The 18,633-nt window shown below is 38.4% G+C and overlaps 1 protein-coding gene and 1 pseudogene across 3 annotated transcripts in view; one reads left to right on the top strand and one right to left on the bottom strand.

The window, feature by feature from the left end:
- CCSER2 (coiled-coil serine-rich protein 2) overlaps positions 1-18,633 on the bottom strand; it is a 148,719-nt gene that overhangs the window by 66,513 nt on the left and 63,573 nt on the right. For all 3 annotated transcript variants that reach the window (XM_006872453.1, XM_006872454.1, XM_006872455.1), the window contains one exon: positions 16,968-17,163. In XM_006872453.1, the coding sequence (XP_006872515.1) occupies positions 16,968-17,163 (196 nt within the window). The remainder of the gene's footprint in view (positions 1-16,967; positions 17,164-18,633) is intronic.
- LOC102842422 lies at positions 2,955-3,470 on the top strand (annotated as a pseudogene).

The raw sequence follows: 18,633 nt of genomic DNA, 5'->3' as shown, positions 1-18,633 counted from the left end.
GGGAACAGTGTTCTGTGTGTACATACAGCGACAGATATACAGGCTAAGCGGGTAGGGAAGGAAGAGTGGGAATAAACCCCAAACATTAAAGAGTTTGAAAAAGGATATTTGTACACTGGGGAGGAGGAGAAGTAAATAATTCTCCTGCAAAACACAACTATGAAAATGGTGGAGCATACAGTGGGCAAAATGATGAAAGCATCTTAAATATTATCTTCAGCCAATGAGTTGCTGGGCCTGGGGCACCACGATCAATTGGCATAAAATAAACCACAAACACAATGTTCTACAACCTAATGCATAGTATCAGGGATCTTAAAAGCTCATGATCAGCCATCTAAAGTGCAGCTATTCATCTTTCCACGCGCAGAAGAAATAAGAGTGATGAGAAATGAAGATGCTTGGAATCAACAAGTCCAACAGACTACCTAATGGAACATGTGAACATCAGTCTTCATGGCCATGAGACCAGAAGAAGTGATGATGCCTGGCTACCTCTATCAACTGCTATGAAAAGGATCACATTAGAATGTCTCAGATAAAATGGGACAAAATGTGAAACCAAATCAAAATTCTGAAAAACGGATCAAGCTTACGGGTCAGAAAAGGGCCAAAGGAATCCAAGACTATGCCCTCGGCCACCTTTTAGGTCCGGAAAGGAACTCACCTTCGTGGGCCAATTTTCACCCAAGCAGTATATGGATATACAGAGGAGACAGCAACACTAGTAAGGGATGTTCACCATGATTCATGACCAAACATTCTAAATAAAAAGGATAACATTTACCTAAGGATACAGTTGAGAAGCGATGGTCAAGTGGGTGGAATGGAAACAGGAACCACAGCGAGGAAGTGGGATGATTGTTTTTGTATGGAGGGGATTGTAATCATTGAGATGACACAAAGTGTAGGATTTGTTTAACATAAAACTAATGATCCTGTCTGTAAACTTTCAGTCAATTCACAATAAAAAGTTAAAAAAAAAAAAAAGTTTGTTTGTTTTTTAAAAAGACTGCAGTGTCAACACCTATGTCATCTTTCCAGGCTGCTCACCTGCCCTACAAATTTCAGATTTGTCAGGTCCCTTTAAAGCGAATCTCTACCTGTGTTATTTCGTGGGAAAACTGTGACTGATACTCCCATCCCCACCGTGCCTCATATTCTAAAGAAAAAATAAATACAGAGAAAATGATGAAAGTAAAATGGTTATTAGAAAATTATTAAACATATACAGCAAAACTAAGAACAAATGATACAAGACACAAATCAGGACATGTCTCATGCCACATAAGCTACGTATCAGAATGAATGTAGGGGTATCATTAAAGTTCCCCTCAGATGTTAAAAGTGCATAAGGCAATATTAAACTCTTCGGGAGAAAGATGAGACTTTATGCTCCCATAAAGAGTCACAGCTTTGGAAATCCTATGAGTGGGAACTGACTCGGTGGCAGCAGGTTTGGGTTTTGAAACAGAATAGTTCCTCTTTCACCCAAGATCAAATAGTACTCTGCACAGACTTACAACCACTAAAGAAAATAAATTCACAGTTTAAAAACCACATATAACAATAGGTTTGAAAACGGAAAACTTATTCTAAATAGATTTATAATATAGCCCACAACTAGGCATCATTAATGTTTAAGTTATTCCTATGTCTTTAAACATTTTAGAAAACCTTTATTTTCAAATAGTCTAGATTTGGAATATTAAGGAAAAAGCTATTATTTCCATCAAAGTATAAATACTTACAGACTATCACAAAAATAATCTCCGACTGAGTCAATTAATAAAATTGTATCCCCTCCCAATAACTTTAACACTGAACAGTGGTTGTTATAGGTAAGTGCCACCAAGTCAGTTCTTGTCACTCACAGCGACACTGTATAGTGATTCCAAGGCTATAAATCTTTTGCAGAAGCAAAATGCCTCGTCTTTCTCCCATGTAGTGGCTGCTGGGCTCACAGTACTGAGCATGTTGGCCAGTGTTTATTCTGTAAAGCTACCATGACCACGCTCCCCAATAAATGATTAAGTACCCTCCATTAAACCTTCACCAGGACAAAAAGGGTTCAAGTCAAAATGAAGCAACATTTTGACAAAAGCTATTTTAAGCACCAGAGGAGATGGAAAACCCCATAAAGCAGACAAAAAGGAAGCCCTTATGAAGGACCTTGGGAGAAATAACCATCATGCATGCAATAGTCATGCTTCACAGAACAACATAATTTAAAGCTACCATTCACTGGCCACTTACTATGGGCTGGATATTATGCTAAGCATAGTGCATAAACATATTTAATTAATATATGCAGAAACAATATATAAAAGCACAAAAAAATAAGCAATTCAATAGCAGTTAACTCATATTCTGGTTGCTTTACTGTGTAAAATGTCTTAGTCATTTCTAAGGATTCTAGTTCACATTTTTAACTTATTAATATGACGTTATTTGTACTCATGTTACTAAAAATTCAGAAAGATAAATGACCCAGACTCTGTTCTAAGAGCATTAAAGACAATCATCAGCAAACCATCTGCCACTTGTTTTTAACTCCAAAGGCACTGAAGAGTTGTGGTTGTTTCTGCTTTTGACACAACATATTAAGGTAAACTTTTTAGTATTTTAACTCTCCCACATGAAAACTTGTAAGAAAATCTTAACAAATTCCATCTTACCCAGGTGGCTCTTCCATAGGTTTGTAAAAACTGAGATTTTCCTATGAATCCCAGGGCAGCAGAACTAGACATAGCAGAAATGAATAACAGGAAGGGTTTGGCTGCACTGAACAATCTCTGTTGACAAGCATCATCAGTGATGTCAACAAAGCTGCCTTGTGTTCACGTAAGCTACAACACAAATACAAGAGGAGTCCAAGCAGAGAAAGTAAAAGAAGAGGAAAGACAACTTTTTCCCTTTCTAACCAGGAGTACATGCTCTTTCTGGTCTCCATCATGGTGGATCGAAGTGAAAAAGAGAACCCCCTGCAGGAACTTCGCATCCGCAAACTCAGCCTCAACAACTGCGTGGGGGAGAGTGGAGACAGACTGACTCAGGCAGTCAAGGCGTTGGAGCAGCTGACGGGCCAGAGCCCTGGGTTCTCCAAAGCTAGACACACGTCAGGTCCTTTGGCATTGGGAGAAACGAAATGATTGCCGTCCACAGCAGTTTGTGGAGCCAAGGCAGAGGAGATACTGGAGAGAGGTCTAAAGGTGAAGCAGTACAAGTTATGAAAATAACTTTTCAGATACCAGAAACTTTTGTTTTGGGATCCAGGAGCACATTGATCTGGGAATCAAAATATGACCCTAGCATTGGTATCTATGGCCCTAACTTCTATGTGGTGCTAAGTAGCCAGGTTTTAGCATCGCAGACAAGAAGCGCAAGACAGGCTGCATTGGGGCCAAACACAGAAACCGCAAAGCTGGTTCCAGGAGAAGGATGATGGGATCATCCTTTCTGGCAAGTAAATTCCCATTTCTATCCAAAAGGCCAATAAAAAGTTTTCAGTGAAGAGTTAAAAAAAAAAAGGAATACACACACACATAAGAGAGAAATACACATCCACATACAAATGTGGTAAACAAATGATCACATCACACAAACTCTAGATGGTGAATTGAGAATCATTTTAGAGTAAATATAAATTTATAAGGCCTGATTTTTCAATAAATGCTTCAGAATTGAGATTATTCTAACAGATGACTGGGACAAAGATAGTTTAAAGGAAAATTTACATCGAACTGATTAGAACAGTGTTATACAGGGTATGGCTAGACTCTGGATCTATAAAATTCTAAGCAAATACTACTGTGAGGGTTAAACCATGATTCTCGGTGGTTTGGCCTTATGTAATCACCCTCCAATTTGTGAGCTTATGTGAGGAATCAATCAGTTGGAAGGGCTGTGGTCTGTGGTACGCACTAGGGATGGATGGGCTGGCAAAGCTTGGGCATTCTCTTGCATTTGCTCTCTTGCTCACACTCTTTATCTTTAAGCCATCTGAGTTAAGACAAGAAATGAATTTATTCTATACTGCTAATGAAGAAGCATGGTGTCTCCATAGGATAAACACTGGCATGCTAACTACAAGGTCGGTGGTTTGAGCCCACCAGCTGTTCTGTTGGAAAAAAATGAGGCTTTCTGCAGCTGTAAAAACCACATATAGGGTTTCTATGAGTCAAAGCCTACCGGAGGGCACACAACATACTGCTAATGATGTTTCCTCAACAACTTTTATATTTAAATCTTTCTGTATCCAACTGTGTAATAATAGATTTCAGCACATAAGCCTAGTTTCTGATACTCTTCGATTGCCCTTTGTTTCTACTGGGAGTGTGGTGGCTCTGTGGGATATGCACTGGATTGTGAAGAACATGGTTGGTGGTTTGAGTCCACCAGCTGTTCCAAACTGATGAGGCTATCTGCTCCCACAAAGATTTACAGCCTACAAAACTCTATACAGGGTCGCTAACTAACTAGACAGAACTTCACTGTCGAGAACCGGCCTCGACAGGGGAGTTTGGTTCACGAAGTTGGGAGATCTGGCAGCGACAGCGACAGATACAGAATACACACAAAGACACAACAAGAGAGACACAGACACCGCGGAACTGGAGTGGATGCGTAACTGGCGTCAGACAGATCCTGCATTGTAAACATTTTGGCTATGCATGCCGTTTGCACACCTTGCCAACTGCAATGCCTGCCCGTACTGCAAGCTGCAACGTATGTGGGCTTCAGTCTGCGGCCCCGTTTTATTTTGGGGAGGAGATTTACACAAAGGAAGGCGGGGTTTATTAAGACGGGGTACAGAAGTGAAATGTGATTAATCGTTCAAAACATGACACAATAATTCATAGGCACAAATTCTAAAACATACATCACTAATTGTCTTGATAATCTAACATCCTTAATTTTCCAGAAATTCAAGCAAATTTATACCGTACATTTCAGGTTCAAATCCCAGGGCAGCAACTCGGTTTCTCCAGGCTAATTAACATACCTATAGCACCTAATCTCGAATGGGAAAAGGTGAAAAGGATTGAAAGGAGTTCCCCTAGGTCAGCTGCCTGGCCAAGACTTGCAGGAGGAAGCAAGACGCCTAGCTGAATGGTTTGTACCTGGGGTCTATCTGGGAAGGCAGACACCTAATATTCTTTAGACAAAACCCTGGAATTCGCCAATCCACTGAGTTAATTCCTTGGAGGAAACTTGCCCTTGGAACATTTTACAGTCTCAGCTTTGGGGGCAGTTTTTGTTTTAATATTTGTCCATGGGTATCAAGGGCTCATGTATTAAGTTAATATCAAACATAACTGAATAATTTGATAAAGAACAGTTTGGACGAGCTTGCCCAGTGGCCAGAGTTTGTTCCTCAAAGAGATTTGTTCCTAGAACCTTAAGCACTGCCAACACAGTGGAGACGTTAAGAGAGGCACATAAGAAACCATTTTCTCAGAGGCTACAGTTACAGGAGTTCGAAGCATAGCATGGATTAATAGGAATAAAGAGAATTATACAGAACTAGCCCAACAGTGAGTTCGTAAAAGCTAACGAACCCGGGACGTCCGGAGGTTACTTCCTTGAGCCCTCAGGGTCTCTGGCCAGCAAGTCTGAGCGCGGCCACGTGCTGGATTTTCGTCCATGACACCGGTCCTCAACACCCCAGTACCTGCGGTCTGCAACACTTCACTACAACAATACAGAGCATAAAACGCTGATTGTGCTGTAGGAAAAACACTGGACTATTAACTGCAAGGTCACGAGTTCGAGTTCAATTACTGCTCTGCAGGAGAAAGATGAGGTTTTCTTCTCCTGTACAGATTTATAACCTCGGAAAATCCATAAAGTCACTAGTATGAAATGACTAGGGAGGTTATGAATCAGAATAAACTCAACAGCAATGGGTATAAACCACAAATAATATCACACACATTTTTATTTATAAAGTATCACACACATGGCCCAGTAAGTTTACTAATAATTAAACTTTTTTGTTGCAATAATTTCATTATTACCAACTTAAAGTTCACCTCTGATTTACTGGAATTGGGCTTTCAATTATAGAGAGCACTGTTTATATATTCGAGTCCTGGTGTGGTGCCCTAGGATAAGCACTCAACCTCAAGGCTGGTTTGAAGGTTAAGGTTCAAAGTCAACAGTCGATACTCGGAAACCCTACACAAGGACCTCCGAGTCGGAATGGACTAGAGGGCACTTAACATTTTATTAGAATAGGTTTTTTTAACCATGGACCACAGTATGAATTAAATTTTGTTTAAGTATACATATACATGAATGTATGCATGTACTTATGTGTGTTTATATCACACCGAAAACATGTTTCATAAAATATTTGTCTCTCTTACATGAAATGCTTTCTGGTAATTTTCTGTACTATACTTAATTAAGAAAAATTATAATCGCAATCTAATAACAAACTGATTCAATGTAAGCTGTAATTTGTAGAACAGTAGCGCTCATTATTGAAATTGTGTCCTTCTTATTATCTGCAACAACAAAATCCCTTGTAATAAAGCATGCTGCTTTGTTGGTGCTGCATACAGAAATTCTCACTGATAAAGAAACTGAGGGAGGCCCAGGAAGTTTAAGTAACTAACCGCCGAGGCAGTTATGTTTATTAACTTCTTAGAATTCTTAGTGGCCTTCAAAACAAAACTCATGGTATCTGCTCAGTAAATGTCTCTTGAAGTGAAATGTCTTTTTCCAAGATAGATTAGTTTGTTCTGCTAGCAGTCTTTGGTACTTTCAACATTCTTCTCCAACAAAATATTTCAAATGCATTGATTATTCTAGTCTTCCTTATTAATTGTTCAACTTTCACTTGCATACAATGTGACTGAAAACACCATAGCCTGGGTTAGGCGCACCTTAGTCATTAAAACGACATCTTTGCTCTTTAACCCTTTAAAGATGTCTCCTGCAGGACATTCGCCCAATACACCATGTGACTGCTGTTTCTATGTGCACTGATCATGGATCCAAGCCACAGGAAGTCTTTGATAACGGCAAACTCTTCTCTGTTGATCAAGTTGTTATTTGTTGTCCCACTTATGGGGGTTTTCATTTCCTTTACTGAGATATGATCTACACTAAGGTCATCAGTAAGGATTTCAATTATTCTTGGCTTTCATCAAGCAAGGTTGTGTCATCTGCATATCTCGGGCTGTTAATGAGACTTCTCCTAATCCTGATACCACTTTCTTTCTCATATATTACACCGCTTGGATTATTTGCTCAACATACAGGGTTCTTTCTTATGGTTGTCTAATACAAAATGGCCAAACCCCGTCTATTTCAACCATAAATGGCTAAGATATCTATCTTTATAAATTCCATTTAATTTATGACAACTTCCAATTTCTTAGATTCATACTCACACATTCCATGTTCTAATTGTTAATAGATGATGTCTACAGCTGTTTAATCTCATTTTGAGCTGTACCTCATCAGCAAACGAAGGTCCCAAAAACTTTCATCCATGTCTAATACGGTCAACTCTACTTTGAGGAAGCAGTTCTGCCACAGTCGTATTTGAAGGGTTCATCTTCTGGCACTATATCAGACATTGTTCTGTTGCTGTTTATAAAATTTTCAATAGTCAACCAATCAAAAGTGGTCCAGCTCTCCTTCTCTGTAGTCTGTCTTAAGTCTGGAAACTCGGCTGAAACCTGTCCACACCATCAGTGACCCTGATGGTATTTAAAACACTAGTGGCATAACTTCAATTATCACAGCAACACACAAGCCACCAAAGTACAACAAACTGACAGATGAGTGGGAGAGTACTAAGCTAGTCACTATTATTAACTCTATTATCACTAATAAAGAACTTGAGGGCCAGGAAGTTTAAGTAACTTATTCAAGATCATATAGCAAACACGTGTAGAACTGATCTGAACCCAAATCCATGCCTTGGAATTTTCTATTCTGATTTTTAAAAATTATGTTTATCCTCTTTAACTGTCATCATTAATATCTTGACATTCAATATAAAGTTTTAATAGATATGTGTATCATTATCTGATATCAATGAAACTTTGCACATCTCTCTTGTCCCAATGACAAAGACGACTGCCATCGAGAAGTTTTGGAGTAATTCTAATTCCTGCGCATACCAGTGCTGATTTTTCAGTTCTTTGCTGAATTTTGTTAAGTCTCTTATACTGCAAGTAAATTCCCATTTTATTAAGTTTGCACATTTTTCTTTTTGCAATCAAAGAGGCCCAACTGATATATATCTCAAACACAATACCTGAGTTCCTCTCTGTAGTCTAGTGAATTATTAACTTCTAGCCTTAATCTTTGTATTGCCTATCAAACAAAGTTTTTGTCCTCCTGGGTCTGGCTAAGAGTAGACGGGAGAAGATGCTGTCAGGATGATATGGTTAAGTTCAGAGTGGTTAATTAACAGGATTGACTGTAATTGTAAAAACCTGGAACTCTAATGTGCACAAAATAGCCATCTCAGAAGCAGGGGTGGGGGTGGGAAGATCTCACTACCACGAAAAAGAGTCAGGAGTGAGGCTTGTCCTGTGGATCCTGAGATCCCTGCACAATGCACCTCCTTGACCCAGGGACAGAACGCAGTAACACTGAAGGTGGGGGCGGCAGGGAAGCATCAGCAGCAAAACAAAGAGCCAGAGCAAAAAAAAAAAGAACAGCGGGCGTCCCACTCATCAGAGCAAGTAAAACTGAGTGACTCTGGTCAGAAAGCTTGCTTGCAGTATGGTGTGTCTCTAGGCACTTAATTGAGGGAATCTAGACGTACTGACTCATAGCTAGAGTCCTGTGCCTTCAGGCCAAGGCTCATGATGGAGTGTTAAGCCCTGTAGACATTAATCAACGGCCCTAGAAAGAACTACAGCACTGATGAGCTAGAAAGCGGCCAGCCCAGGAGCACACATGAGGACAGTCTGTCCTGACTGGAAAAACTGTACCCTGAACATTTCTGACTCTGAATTATAAACTTTTAATTTCCCTACTAAACCCCAAAGCTGTGAGTATGGTATGCCCATTCTGTGTGGCCACTGAAATGAGAAGAGTAGAAAGTGCTGTTAGAGAAATGGCTGGTGTCACATTCTTTGCACTCTTTAGTTGTCGGTGTCTGATTCTCTAATTACCTACCAAAACTCAGACTTCCCTTTGAAAGTCCTTCCCTATAGCACAAACCACCTTCTCCATCATCCAGACTCCACATTAAATTCTTATCCCTGAAAACTAGTCTGTGCTCAACAGCCTAAAGCAGGATTTGATGTTGCCCACTAGTTCCGAGATGTTCCATGGTCATGCTCTGTCATCACAATGGTAGACAGCTTTCACTTCCACAACCAAACACTGAATATGTGCCTGAAAAGTCAGCACCAGCTACACAATGTTCTGTTGTCATAACTGATGCTGCAGCACATCTATCCCATTCAAATAAGCAAGCCTAGCTTAAGAGCATAGCGTCTCTTTCCAGAGCTTTACATTTTAATGCAGTTAACCAACAAATCTCTTCCCATAACAGGCCTAATGATACAACATGCTACAGTAAGTGCTTCGCTGCCTAAACTATCAGCTGAGTGACACTCATAAAAGGTAAGTTATTTGCCGCTATGTGGGGGCTTCAGAAAATTCATGGGAAAATGTTATTAAAAGATAGTGGAATTTTCCCCATAACTTTTTGCCTTACATTATCCCCACGTAAAATAACTGAATTATTTTTTTCTAGTTTTTTTCTCAATATCTTCATCTGTAGTTTCTTGTGCTATTTCAAAATAAAAGACACACTGCTAAAAAATGATTTTTTAAAAGGCATCCAGAGATTAAAAAGAATGGTAATACAAATTATGACTGACTTTGTAACACATTTAAAGTACTAAATGGGAAAGGCAGGGAGGGGGACAATAACTGACAAACTAGAATTCGATACCCCTCAAAAATATTGTTGTTAGGTGCCACCGAGTTGGTACCAACTCATAGCGACCTTATGAACAACAGAATGAAACACTGCCCGGTCCTTGGCCAACCTCACAATTGTTGCCACACTTGAGCCCATTGATGCTGCCACTTGGCCGATCCATCTCGTTAGGGGTCTTCCTCTTTTTCTCTGACCCTCCACCTTACCAAACATGATATCCTTCTCCAGCAACTGGTCCCTCCTGACAATGTGTCCAAAGTATGAGAGACGAAGTTTGGCCATCTTGGCCTCCAAGGAGGACTCTGGCTGCACTTCTGCTAACACATATCTGTTGGTTCTTTTGGCAGCCCGTGGCAATATTCTCCTCCACCACCATAACTCAAAAGCATCAATCCTTCTATGGTCTTTCTTATTCACTGTCCAGCTTTCAACATGAATATGAGGTTATTGAAAATACCATAGCTTGGGTCAGGCGCACCTTAGTCCTCAAGCTGACATCTTTGCTCTTCAACATTTTAAAAAGGTCTTGTGCAGCAGATTTGCCTAATGCAATACGTCGTCTGATTTCCTGACTGCTGCTTCCATAAGTGTTGATAGTTGATCCCAGAAGAATGAAGTCCTTGACTATGGATGTTATTAGTCCAGCGGTCAGTATTCTTGTCTTCTTAACATTGAGGTGAAACCCATACTGTGATCTTCATCAGTAAATATTTTAAGTCCTGTTTGTTTTCGGCAAGCAAGGTTGTAGGAGCTGCATATCACAGGTTGTTAATGAGTCTTCTTCCAATCCTGAAGACACGTTTTGTTTCATAGAACCCAGCTTCTTGGATTATTTGCTCAGCCTACAGATTGAATAAGTATGGTGGGTGAAAGAATACAACCCTGGCGTACATCTTTGCTGAGCCATTCAGTGTTCCTTTGTTCTGTTTGAACAACTATCTCTTGGTCTATGTACAAGTTCCTCATAAGCACATTTAAGTGTTCCAGAATACTCCTTTTCTAAAATGTTGTCCATATCTTTTCATGATCTGCATAATCAAAAGCCTTTGCACAGTCAATAAAACACAGGTTCTTTTTGGTATCCTCTGCTCTCAGCCAACATCCATCTGACATCAGCAATGATATTCCGCATTCCATGTCCTTGTATGAATCCAGCTTGAACCTCTGGCCGTTTTTGGATTATCTTCAGCAAAATTTTACTTGTATGAGGTATTTATGATATTGTCCATTGATGCCCCCATTCTACTATGCCACCTTTCTTTGCGAAGGGAACAGAGATCTCTTCCAGTCAGTTGGCTGGTAGTTGTCTTCCAAATTTCTTGGCATAGATGAGTGCGGGTCTCCAGTGCTGCATCAGTTTGTTGAAAGATTTCAATTTGCATTACATCTATTCCTACTGCCTTGTTCTTTGCCAATGCCCTCAGTGCAGCGTGGGTTTCTTCCTTCAGTATCATTGACTCTTTTTTTTTTATTCTTTGCTTTTTGGTGGTGGTGGTGTATCATTGACTCTCGATCATATGCTACCTGTTGAAATAGTTGAACATCGACCATTTCTTTTTGGTACTCTGTGTACTCCCTCCATCTTCTTTTGTTGCTTTCTGCATTGTTCCATATCTTGCCAATGGTGGTGTGCCACGGAGCGGGTTCCAACTCACAGCAACTCTGTATACGGTTTCCAAGGCTATAAATCTTTACAGGAGCAGAAAGCCTCATCTGTCTCCCATGGAATGGTTAGTAGTTTCGAACTGCTGACCTTAAGATTAGCAGCCCAACTCATAACCACTACACTACCAGAGTTCCTCATTTTGCCCATAGAGTCGTCCAATATTGCAAGTTGAGGCTTGAATATTTTCTTCAGTTCCCTCAGCTTAAGAACTACTGCGTGTGTTCTTCCCTATTGGTAGTCCACCTCCAGGTCTCTGCACATCTCAATAATTGAATAATGGAATACTGACTTCTAGACATCAAAGTGTAACTCCACTGAACTCAGTGAAACTGGTAAAAACTATAAAGAAAACGACTATGTAAAGTCTCTGGAAATGGCAAACAGCTAAGGAAGAAACATCTGAGACAGCTGTTTAAGACAATTTGTTGAGAAAGACAAGAATGTGTGCTACTTGAACCAAGAACACCCCCCGGCCCTTCCCGTCCATGCTCCAAGGACACTGCATTAAGACCCCACTCTGGGAACAGAAGCTCTGCCTAGAAAGTAGCCCACTGACAATCCTACAGTCTGACTCATTCAGGCCTGGATCTTAATGCACTCATCCCATGCCGGGAGAGGCAAGCTGACAGGATGTCACCAAGCACTCACCTCAGAGGTGTCACTCAGAAAGGAGACTGCCTCTGTCCCTAGCACAGCGATTCTGCCTATGGAGAGATTGCTGTTGGTGTTGTTATGTGCCATGGAGCCAGTTCCGACTCATAGCGACCCTATACAGGGTTTCCGAGAAGTAGACCCTAAAACAGATAGCTCCTGAGACACAAGAGCCTGGGAAGTTCTAGCCCATGGGTGATCTCTCTCAAGAGCACACACAGTTATGCTAAAAGGCAACTGGGGAAACTTGAACTGGGTCTGAGGGTATCCATCAATGGTGGTTTCCTGATTTTGATGATTACAGGCTGTAGCAAGGTGGCTAGATAGAAACTCAATAAACAAAACTTGATGGCATTTCTATGTACCTACAACAATCCATTAGCAAAAAAACCCAAAACCACACCTTTAAGTACAAGATATAAATGAAACAAAACTGTATAAGCCCTTTATCAAAAAATACATAAAACTTTACTAAAAACTTTACAGAAAACTAAACAATAAACCTACATACCATTTTCTTGATTGTTATCATTGTTGTTAGCTGATGTTTGATCAATTTTCAACTATTAGTGAGCAATCCTACATGACAGGGAAAAACTATGTGAGCAATTCTATATGACAGAGAACTAGCCCATGGAGTTTTCTAGGCTGTAATCTAGAGTCCTGGTGTAGTTCTGTGGGATAATGCTCTAAACTGCAAAGTAGTCTTGAAACACAAGGCTGGTGGTTCAAGCTCAGTAGCCGCTCCTCGGAAACCCTATAGAGGGTTGCTATGGGTCAGGGCCACTCAATGGAACTTAACGACAGGAGTAGATAGCCAGATCTTTCTTCTACAGAGATGCTGGGTGGGTCCCAACTGCCAATCTGTAAGTTAGTAGTTAAACATTTAATCACTGTAACGCCCAGCTTCCTTATGTTTTTATTTTTAAAGTCTAAATTTTGTAAGATGCCAATTCTTTTCAAAATTGATCTTTTGGCTCAATGCCATTCATTAAAATCCCAAAAAAGTTTTACATTAAAACTCAAGAAAATGATTCTAACATTTTATGAAAAAGTAAAAGACCCGGAGGAGTTAAGATATTTTGGAAGAAGAATGAGAGGAAAATCATGATCAAGTATTATTACAAAAGCTATCATTATAATAATAATTCTAACAGATTGTATGATACAGCACAGAGATAGAATACGGACGAATAGAATTAAACACAGGGTAAAGCAAAAACTCTAAAGCATATGAACATCTAATCTTTGACAGAGCAAGTACTGCATATCATGACGAAAGAATGGATTCTTAATAGTTTCAGTCCTGAACTCAGATTATTCATATGGCAAAAGACAAAAGCGGAACTCTACTCTATACTTTTCATACACCAAAATCAATTCCAAGGTATTTTACATTTTAATTTGAAGCTTAAAATTTTTGTTTTTAGAAAGGTAAATGACCTCGAGACAAAGAAAGATTTCTTAAACAGATGCTAAGAGCACAACCTAAAAGGAAAAATTTTGGTAAAACTCATCTGTCTTAAAATTAAGAATTTTTATTCATAAAATGATACCACAAAATGAAAAAGAAGTCAACAGATTTGAAGAACATATTTGCAACATATATAACCAATAATGTACTTTTTATCTATTTAAAAAAAACTGTAACATATACACAATGGAAAAAGACAAGACACAAAAATGGTCAATGACATACGAAAGTGGTCAAGAAAATATGAATTAAAACTACAATTAAATAACACTATACTCTTATCACATGAAAAATATTAAGAAGTTGCATGGCAGCAACTGTAAGACAATGAGAAACAATATCCAAACAAGGAGACTGAAAACAGATTAAACAACTTTAGAAAACAGACTAGTATTTCTAGAGTAGGATATTCCCAAAGTTCCAGAGGAATTTTTGCACATGTAGCAGGAAAATGTGCATAACAATATTATTCTTAATATCATATAAATTGGAAACAAACCAATGTATACCAAGAATAAAATGGACACAAATTGGTTTATACAACAGAATACAGAAATGAAATTTAACGAGAACAAAATACATGAATATGAAGGAATCTCAGATATACAGATGAAAGAACAAAGCATGTTCTACTTAAAAGTATAATTTTTTAAATCTTCCATTGAGATAAAAAATGGTTAAACATAATGGAAAGTGGATTAGAGTATAATGGACTTCAGAATACTTCACTAACTGGATCCCAGAAAAGCAATGTCTGCAAATTTCTAAGGGTAAACTCACTCCCATCCCAATATTCCCTACTCAATAAAATATTAATAAAAGATTTTCATTAATACAGTAACTTAAAAAAATTACCAACCATTCATCCATTTTTAGGAAGTACATTAATGACATACTCCAGCAAAGTGAGGATGTACACTTAGGAAAAGAAGATCTGGCATCCAGAAATAGTGGATCCAGTCTATAAATGTAGCACGAAAAGGTCCCAGTATGATAACCCTAGAGAACCTCTGGACAGTAACCTGCTCGAGAGCGTAGAACAGGTTAACTGAGGCAGGGATGTGGGTAGACATACTGCCATTAAGCCTTTTGGTACTATGTAAATCTTGCTTTTAAACTATGTGTTTTATGTATCAATTTTTAAAAATTGAATATTATTTAAGGGAAAATAAAAAGGGATAGTTACATAAAACTCTTAGACTTATTAAACTTTTTGATTAAAATTTTGAGGACCTTTAAATTTTTCCTATAAAGATTCTGAAATTCTTTTCTCCTAATTTGGTTTTCACTGTATAACATAAAGTAAAAATCAATTTGATCAGTGTGTATTATGTAAGATTCAAGAGGTCATAATGACAGAAAGGAGACATTAGGAGATTCACAACATAAACATTTTCCTTTCTTTATAGTATTAAGCATTGGCTACCAGTTCCCCCACTTTCTCCTGAATTATCTTGCTTCTTTCAGTTTTAGAGGTGGCCTCAATTCAACAGTTGATATCCAGAATGCTTGCGGTAGTAACCGCAGACACCATGGAAGGGACATGGGAGAGCCAGCGCAGCGACTGCTCAGAGTACATACTGAACATATGTTGGTTATTTCCCTCCCCCCTTTTCCCCCTTTTCTTTGACTCTAAAATCCTAAGAAGAACATCTTTTCCCTGAAACAGTCAGCACAGAAATACTATAGACCGAAGCCTATCTCCTAGCTACATTAAAACTACATTATAATCTCTTTTGAACATTTCAATTACAGAATTGCGCTCTACTTCAAGGAAGGGAGTCTAAGAAACGCAGATTCCCAAAAGGATCCTCCCTTTTCTTGCTCCTAGCTTAGTACTGAAAAGTTCCAATTCAAAACTAATTTCTTTCAAAAAGTATATCCACAAGAATAGATAGGACAGTCCACACAATCTGTAACCAAGTAGCATAAGACAATTTGCATGACTTTTAACAGAATGTTTACAGTAATCTTTATAACTAATACAGGCACTGTATTTCATTCACTTCAAGAGGCATTTACTGAGCAGCTACCATGGGTTTTGTTTTGAAGGCCACTAAGACTTCTAAGAAGTTAATAAATATTACCCTAAGAAAGGTGACCAGAAAGTAAAATAAGCAACAGAGACAATCCAGATTATTTTTTCTCAACCATTTTAAGCTAAATGTGACTAGTCTAAAAATACAAACACAGATGTTAAAACAAGCAGAAGGTATCCAAGAATTAATTAGAATTAGTATTCGATTCCTTGATCTTTTGTTTTGCACTGATTTTATCTCTTTACGCTAAATGCTTGAGCAAAAAAAGAACTACTGAAGTCAGCAGCCAGCTTGAACCACTTACTCTCAGGGATTTGATGCAAGTCACATTAGTGCTAGGAGTCTTTTATTTTCTGAAGTGAAATCTTGCAAGGACTGAAGGAGATTAAACCTGAATATTCCAACTATAAATTCAAGTACGTGACTAGCAAATGTAAATTCTAACAACCATATGCAAGTAAACACTGCTAAGTTTTCTTATTTACCACTTACTGAATTTTCAGGTATTAGATTATATGATTTACCCGTAGTATCCCTAATTTTCAACAACCTTGTAACATACATGCTATAAAACTGAGTAAACAGAAGCAGAATGATTAGCTTACCACTTCTGGTGGTGGTGGTACTGTGCCGTGGAGTTGATTCCGACTCATAGCGACCCAGTATAGGGTTTCTTTACGGGAGCAGAAAGCCTCACCTTTCTCCCACAGAACCACTGGTAGTCTTGAGCCACTACGCGACCAAGAGCTCTTTTACCAAATATTACACAGGTATAAACGCTGGGGGAATGTGCTGTGACTTTTTTCTCCCATGAAAATTGCTAATATATGTAACTGTTACTGTTGTTAAATGCCTGTACATACATTATTTTTACAGAGATTTAAATAAAACAAAAATCAGTGACCAGCAAATCGATTCTAACTCATGACAATCTCACATGTCAGAGAGTGGAACCAACCGCACCATGGCATTTCCATGGCTGTAGCCTTTCATTGCAGATTGCCAAGCAAGCCTTCCAAAGGACCTCTGGGTGAGTTCAAAGAGCCAACCTATCAGTAGTCAAGTGCTTAAACACTTGAGCCACCCAAGGACTCCGGGAAATCTGAAGAGACACTAGGAAACCAGGCAACTTTGTTGTTGTTTTTGTAAAGGTAAAGTCAACCCATTTGCAACTCCAACTATCAGAGCTGGAAATACTCAGCATCTACGTACCTGATGCAACAGACGTTTCAGTTTCAGTAACTGAGTTTTTACGGCAGTGCAATCCTGGACCATGTGCCGGAGGGTCATTTCGTCCAGTATCACAGTATTTTCTGGTACATCTACAAACATCTTCTGAGCCTGGAAAAAGGGCGTCCCGCCATAGCTTTCAAAATGACCCAAAGGGGATTCTCTATAAGGAGAGCCTCTGGAAAAGTAAGGGGAAAAAAGGAGGGGGAGGTGTTATATAATTTTAGCAAGAAATTAAAATTATGATATCATTTCAATAATTATTGCAAGTCCTTTATAGTAGTCACAAAGCCTGTAACTTGCATTTACCTCAATCACGGAATTTGCTTGCACTGAAAACGTCCAATCAACTCTAGTTGTCATTACTAAAATCAACCTTGGCACTCCTCCCTCAATTTTTATATTTTTAACAGGCTAATTAAATGAAGTTTAGGAATTAATGAAAAAATGTTACCTGGGAAAGTGTGCCCGCTCTTCCTTTTCTCCACCAACTGTCTGCTCTTGGGTTTTGATTTCATCTGTTCTCTTGGGCTTCCTACCCCTGAGCCTCCTCATTTATGTTAACCACTTTGAATTTCAGCTTGAAAACACCCCAGGCACTCTGTTTCTTAAATCATCCAGCAGAAAGTTTAGATGCCTCTACTACTATTTTTCGTTGTTCTCACATTACTAATAAATCATCTTTGCCAATAAAAAAGTTAAACAAAATTTTATGGAAGTTTTATATAGACCACACATTTCCTAACCCTAAACTGCTTTTTTGTTTTTCTTTTCTGAAATCTACTCTAAAAATTTTACAGTTCTCTTCAGATTCATCCAATAAGTGTTACTGTTGTTGCATAGTAACCATGTACAGGGTTTCCAAAGAGTTGTTGGCGGGTTTGAACTGTCGACCTTGCAGTTCAAACAGATTTTATGGCCAAGTGTTTATCCTGCAGTGCCACGCCAGACATGTAGAATACGAGAAAAAAGTCTAGGTAACATATTTCATGGTGACTACAAACAATCTTTTAAGCAAAAGTCAACTACAGCAAATTTGAAAATCACTATATTCATAGTGTATGAGATTCCATTTGTTTCTTATATTAAGACAAACATTTTAAATATAGGTGAAATGTCAATACTTAAAGTGAAGCAGTAAAAACTTATTCTCTCCAACACCATGGCCATGCTAATATATAAGGTTGAAAGTTAAATTCACCATGCATTAAAGTTGAAAAACACTGGTCAAATTCTAGAGAAACCATGATTTCTACTAAGTTTTCTACTTTTAAAAAATAGTTACAAATTTCTAAATTCTTAAGTCAATATTAATTTGGTTTTCATCAGTTTCTTTGTCTTTGAAACAGAAGTATAATTTTCATGTATAATGTGAGGTCTGGCTTCCTTTTAACCCCCAAAAAAGATTTTTAGACTGCCAATTCACAGGGAAATTCCTAATTTAAAGACATGTAATTCTACTGTGTTCTTACATACTCAAAATTATCAAGTTTCAAGTATTAATCAATTAATTAATATGAGTTTACCCAATCTACAACTGTTAATGATATACAATCTATTCATGGAGTGACAAAAATATATAACTATATAAAGATACTGAAACAATACAAACTAGAATCAATTGACAAATCAACAGTAGAAATGTCAA

Source organism: Chrysochloris asiatica, unplaced genomic scaffold (assembly GCF_000296735.1).
Source record: "Chrysochloris asiatica unplaced genomic scaffold, ChrAsi1.0 scaffold00198, whole genome shotgun sequence".
NCBI lineage: Eukaryota > Metazoa > Chordata > Mammalia > Afrosoricida > Chrysochloridae > Chrysochloris > Chrysochloris asiatica.
This window is presented reverse-complemented; position numbering and strand designations above follow the sequence as displayed.